The 6932-nt window shown below is 40.2% G+C and overlaps 1 protein-coding gene across 1 annotated transcript in view; it reads left to right on the plus strand.

Moving 5' to 3' along the window:
* The first annotated feature begins 2783 nt into the window (after positions 1–2783).
* Positions 2784–6932, plus strand: part of LOC111975898 (B-cell receptor CD22-like) — a 6379-nt gene continuing 2230 nt past the window's right edge. The window contains exon 1 of the mRNA XM_070447704.1: positions 2784–2818. Within this exon, the coding sequence (XP_070303805.1) occupies positions 2784–2818 (35 nt within the window). The remainder of the gene's footprint in view (positions 2819–6932) is intronic.

A 6932-nucleotide genomic window follows, 5' to 3' on the forward strand; every position in this document is an offset into this window, starting at 1 on the left:
TCTGATCCTAATCCTATGATTGGATGGAGGACGTCAACATGTCATTTCATACTGAAAAAGATTTGATTGATTGGAGGATGTCATCCGGAAGTGGTCATAATTGCCTTGTAAATCGATGGAAGGGGGTGAGGGCTACGAGCCTCCWAGGTTTTGTATTGAAGTCAATGTACCCAGAGGAGGACAGAAGCTAGCTGTCCTCCGGCTAAATCATGGTGCTATCCTAGAGAGTGCTGTTGAAGTTACTATAGACCTTCATTGCAAAACATTTTGTTTTAATCAATTATTTGGGGACGTATGAATATATTTAGTATAGTTTTATCTAAAAAGGATAACTTTTATAGTGTTTCACTATTTCACTATTAAATTTCACTGAGGAGGATGGTCCTCCCCTTCCTCCTCTGAGCAGCCTCCACTGCTGTAATTATTATCAGAGCAGTTAGCTGTGATGTCAGCTGGAGCAGATGTACATGTAGCAAGAATTTTCCGGATGCTTCCGGCAACACCTTATCAGGGGGGTGTTAAACCTCAGGGGGGTATGTGGGTATATGTCAAAAAGGTTTTACGATGAAAGCACACCAAACGATTATGTTAGGTTAGAGCCAAGTCACAGAAAAAGACAGCCATTTTTCCAGCCAAAGAGAGGAGTAACAAAAAGCAGAAATAGAGATAAAATTAATCACTAACCTTTGATGATCTTCAACAGATGACACTCATAGGACTTCATGTTACACAATACATGTATGTTTTGTTCGGTAAAGTTCATATTTATATCCAAAAATCTGAGTTTAGGCGGGACGCTACTGTCTCACTTGGCAAAAAGCCAGAGAAAATGCAGAGCTCCAAATTCAAACGAATTTCTATAAAAATTACTATACAAATCAAACTTTCATTAAATCACACATGAAAGATAGCAAATTAAAGCTACACTGGTTGTGAATCCAGCCAACATGTCAGAATTCAAATAGGCTTTTCGACGAAATCAAACGATGCTATTATCTGAGGATAGTACCATTGTAAACAAAGAGAGAGAAGCATATTTCAACCCTGCAGGCGCGACACAAAACGCAGACATAAAATATAATTAATGCCTTACATTTGACGAGCTTCTGTTGTTGGCACTCCAATATGACCCATAAACATCACAAATGGTCCTTTTGTTCGAATAATTCCCTCGATATATATCCAAAATGTCCATTTATTTGGCACGTTTGATCCAGAAAAACACCGGTTCCAACTTGTGAAACGTGACTACAAAATATCTCAAAGGTTACCTGTAAACTTTGCCAAAAAATGTCAAACTACTTTTGTAATACAACTTTAGGTATTTTTTAACGAAAAATATTCCATAAAATTACTGCTCACCTGTTCATCTCGTAATGAAAAATGTGGAAATTGAGAAAGTTGAGGTGACTAAACTGCTTGAAGAAACCCTGGATTGTAAACTGTCATGTTCATAACATGTTGATACAATAGTAGCTAAGATTTGGAGAAGTCTGTCCATAATAAAGAGCTGCTCTGCCTTAACAGCACCATCAACAAGGCAGGTCCTACAGGCCCTAGTTTTGTCGCACCTGGACTACTGTTCAGTCGTGTGGTCAGCTGCCACAAAGAGGGACTTGGGAAAATTGCAGTTGGCTCAGAACAGGGCAGCACTGCTGGCCCTTAAAAATACACAGCGAGCTAACATTAATGACATGCAAGTCAATCTCTCATTGCTAAAAGTGGAAGAGAAGAAGCTGAAGGTATCGAGGTGTCTGTTTAAAATATAATCACACAGCTCGGACAGCCATGCATACCCCAGAACAGACTATGGGAGGCGCACAGTACTACATGGAGCCATGACTACATGGAACTCTATTCCACATCAGGTAACTGATACACCTTATGGAACAGTGGGGTCTGTGAAGTAACATCATCATAGGAACAGACATGCATACACACATGATAACATACGCACTACACACACACGTCCACATGGATTTTTCATTGTAGATACGTGGTAGTGGAGTAGGGGTCTGAGGGCAAACACTTAGTATGTTGTGAATTCTGTAATGAGTGTATTGAAATCTTTTTTAAATTGTGTAACTGCCTTAATTTTTCCCGAACCCAGGAAGAGTAGCTGCAGCCTTGGCAGTGCTAAACTACCAACCCGTATGTCAGCTCAGGCTGCACAACTGTTTGCTCTTAATAGAACATTTATTTAGGCTTCGGTACATTCTGGAAGCAATGTGGGTTCCTCACCTCATCTGTCAGCATTTGTATGACGCACGAGCAAAGTAATACAGAATTACTATTCTGCCCTTGAGTTGCGTTCCCATGCAAAACTAGACAGATAGCTAACAACTAAGTCTTCAATAAAACTCCCAAGGCGTAACTTTTCTTGAATGAATATATTGTAAACGTTTATGTTGTAAAACTGCAAAACACAGAAAAGAATATACTTTAGTATTCAATTCACACCAACATACTGTAGCTGTACATTATACATTTGAAGTTGCATGAATACAAAGCACGTGCTACGGTACCATGCATCTGGCATGATGCCAAATCATATAGATAATTGCTCTCATATGGTAATTGGCACTACCTCCTTTCATTACTTCTAATCATGTCTTTTTAACACATGACCGAGCCCACTTATGTGTAACACGGGAGGAGTTGGGGTTTGTATGCATAACAATGTAGGTTTCTCTCAGAGGAAGGCTGACGACCGGATTGTCAGTAAATGCCTCTGGCTCTGATGTGCATGGACGTGCGCATCGTACGCCTGCGTTTAGCACCTCATGAAATCTCACAGGAAGACCCATGAGAAGCTTTGGTGAGTTGGTGACATTATTGGAATAGAGATTGAAAAGTCATAGTTGAGCATTTTTTTTGAATTATTACATCAATTAGTTTTTCTTCAAATTACAGGAGAAGGAGGAGGTAGATTAAATTGTTTTACTTGGCTTTAAAACTTCGTTTTTGTGTCCAGTTTAGTGCCAATTTATTCAATTTGGCCTTGCTAACTTCAGTTAGTCGAGTAGCAGTAACTAGCCTTAGCTAGCTTTACCACTCGAGTGTGCAAGTTTTGCCTCCAACGCTACCACAATTTAGTTGACTTTTTTGTTGAAGAAACCGCTTTCATTCCTCTGGTACACCGGAAAAGGTGGCAGATTAAAAGCAGGGTCGACCTCTGACCTCTGCCTGAAGATCAGTTTCATGAAGAAGGGAGAGAAGGTGAGGGGCCGGTCAATACCACCTGGTAATCAAGAGATAGCTGGTTAAACCTTTGTCAATAGGGGGAGCTGTTAGCACTTTTTTTTTTTTGACATTGCCACAATTAAACTGCCTATGTATCAATTCTTGCTGTACAATATGCATATTATTGTTAGTTAATTGGATAGAAAACACTTCTAGTTTTCTATAACCGTTTGGAAATTAATGTCTCTGAGTGGCAACAGGAACTCAATTCTACATCGCACTTTTCCTTGACAGGGAAGTGAGATTTCAGAAAATCTTGGCTCTTGGTCCCAGTCAGTTTAATGTCCTGTGAATGCTTAATGAGGATACACACTGCCTACGCCTTCTCTAGCATGTCAAGTAAAGTGGTGGACAATTTGATGGCAGTCGATTGCGCAACAGGGCCTGTATAAAACACCAAATAGGAGACGGAAGGAGCTTTCTTTTGGACCCTGCGCTCGCCGCACGATGGACGTCGGACTGGCCTCTTTCCAAGCCTTGGTTTAATCCAGTAATTATCCGCGGTCATTTTTATAGGCAATTTTATATCCGTTTAGTGCGATTTTGAGGCATTTTATCTTGTGACGTCTTCCATGAGCTGGGCACTTTTCCTGTACATACCGAAGTTAGTGGGCCATTTCGACGGGATCAAGAAAAAAGGAAAGGGGAACAACCCTTTCGACCAAAGGACGATTAAGACGCGGAGAAAAGGATACTTGCCCAGATTCTGATGGACAAGCTCATAGTAAGAACTATTTATGAAAATGATAATCGCTGTTCGTTGAAAAATGTTAAACGCATCTATCGCCATTTTTTTTGTTTTGTGGTAGCTTTTCGTTTGGCAGACCCGTATTGCACAGTAAGGATAATTTTAGAAATGTAATTCAGATTGCATTAAGAACTCATTTGTCTTTCGATTCCTGTCAAACCCTGTATTTTTAGTCCAGGTATGATTAGGTTATGATTAGATAGATCACATCTCCAAGATGGCGCCCCGGACATTTCAGGCCAGTTTTGCTACTATTCTCATTGTATAACCACAGTTTTTTTGTGCTAAATATGCACATTTTCGAACAAAACCGCTAGTATGGTATGTTGTAATATGATGTTACCGGAGTGTCATCGGAAGGAATTCCTGAGAAGGCTTAGTGAAAAAATTAATATATTTTGGTGATGACAACGTTATCGGGCTCCTTTGCCCTTGAATTCATGCTGGGGTAACGTGCACCATGTGGTATGCTAATATAACGATTTATTGTGTTTTCGCTGTAAAACGCTTCAGGAAAATCTGAAATATTGTTGATCACAAGCCTCTGTGTCTTTCCATTGCTATGCTTTGTCCTTTTTAAGAAAATGTTTTATGATGAGTAAATTGGTCATACACGTTGCTCTCTTGTAGTAATTCTAGTCGCTTTGGGGAGAATTTGTGACTGGGTGGCTTGCAATGGCAAACTAATGATTTATACTGAAATATGCACATTTTCCTAACAAAACTAGCCTTATACATAAATAATGTTATCAGACTGTCATCTGATGAGGTTTTTTCTTGGGTTAGTGGCTATTTATTTCTTTATTTGGTCGAATGGTGATAGCTAGTGATGGAGCCGGAAAATAGTGGAGTAAAAAAAAGGGTCTTTTGCTAACATGGTTAGGCTGAATAGATTTCATATTGTGTCTTCCCTGTAAAAACAATTTTAACAATCAGAAAATGGTGGCTAGATTCACAAGAAGTGTACTTTCATGCTGGTGTCCTTGGACTTGTGATTTAATGATATTTAGATGGCTACAATTTACTTGTTACGCTATGCTATCTATGCTAGTCATGGGGGGGGGGGGGGGGGGGGGGGGGGTGGGGGGAGGGGGGGGGGGGGGGGGGGAGGGGGGGGGGGGGGGGGGGGGGGGGGGTGCTCCGCGGATCCGGGTTTCCTGAGGCCCAAGTAAAAGGGCAAGTCTTTCATCTTTAAACAGGAGTCTTTCCAACAAAATACCACCTGGTAAACAAAAGTATCAGCTGGTTAACAGGGAGTCTTTCATCAATACCACCTGGTATAAAAGTATACGCTGGTTACAGGCGAATCTTCATCAAATCCAACCTGTATCAAAAAGTAATAGCTGGTTAACAGGGAGTTCTTTCATCAATGAACAACTGGAATCAAAAAGGTAATAGCTGGTTAACAGGGATTCTTTCATCAACACCACTGGTACAAAAGTATAAGCTGGTTAACATGGGATCTTTCATCATACCACCTGGTTCTAAAAAGAATAGCTGGTTAACAGGGAGTCCTTTCATTCAATACCACTGGTAATCAAAGTATAGCTGGTTACAAGGGAGTCTTTCCATCAAACACCACCTGGGTATCAAAGTATAGCTGGTTAACATGGAGTCTTTCATCAATACACCTGGTATCCAAAAAGTATATGCTGGTTAACAGGGAGTCTTTCATCAACCACCACTGGTATCAAAGTATAGCTGGTTTAAAGGGTTTCTTTCATCAACACCACCTGGTATCAAAAGTATAGCCTGGTTAACATAGGAGTCTTTCATCAATACCACTGGTATCAAAGTATAGCTGGTTAACCGGAGTCCTTTCATCAATACCACCTGTATCAAAAGTATCCGCTGGTTAACAGGGAGTCTTTCATCAACAACCACCTGGTATCAAAAGTATTAGCTGGTTAACCAAGGAGTCTTTCATCAATACACTGGTATCAAAAGTATAGCTGGTTAACAGGGAGTCTTTCATCAATACCCACTGCGTATCAAAAGTATAGCTGGTTAACAGGAGTCTCTTCATCAATAACCACTGGTATCAAAAGTATAGCTGGGTTAACAGGAGTCTTTCATCATACCACCTGGTATCAAAAGTATAGCTGGTTAACAGGGAGTCCTTTCATCAAAACACCTGGTATCAAAAATAGTAGCTGGTTAACAGGGAGTCTTTCATCAATACCCCTGGTATCAAAAGTATAGCTGGTTAACCGGGAGTCTTTTCAATCAAGTACACCTGGTATCAAAGTATAGCTTGGTTAACAAAGGGAGTCTTTCATCAATACCGACCTGGTACTAAAAGTATAACTGTTTCACAGGGAGTCTTTCATCAATACCACCTGGTTATCAAAAGTAATAGTGGTTTAACAGGGAGTCTTTCATCAATACAACCTGGTATGCAAAAGTATCAATGGTTTAACAAGGGAGTCTTTCATCAATACACCTGGTATCAAAAGTATAGCTGGTTAACAGGGAAAGTCTTTCATCAATTACCACCTGGTATCAAAAGTATAGCTGGTTAACAGGGAGTCTTTCATCAATACCACCTGGTATCAAAAGTAATAGCTGGTTAACAGGGAGTCTTTCATCAATACCACCTGGGTATCAAAAGTATAGCTGGTTAAACAGGGGAGTCTTTCATCAATACCACCTGGTATCAAAGTATAGCTGGTTAACAGGGAAGTTCTTTTCATCACATAACACCTGGATCAAAAGTATAAGCTGGGTTTAACAGGGATTCTTTCCCCATCAACACCACCTGGTATCAAAAAGTATAGCTGGTTAACATCGGAGTCCTTTTCATCAATAACACCTGGTATCAAAAAGTAATAGCTGGTTAACCAGGGAGTTCCTTCATCAATACCAACCTGGTATCAAAAGTATAGCTGGTTAACACGGGAGTTTTCATCAACACCAACCCTGTATCAAAAGTATATGATGG

Source organism: Salvelinus sp. IW2-2015, linkage group LG16 (genome assembly GCF_002910315.2).
Source record: "Salvelinus sp. IW2-2015 linkage group LG16, ASM291031v2, whole genome shotgun sequence".
NCBI lineage: Eukaryota > Metazoa > Chordata > Actinopteri > Salmoniformes > Salmonidae > Salvelinus > Salvelinus sp. IW2-2015.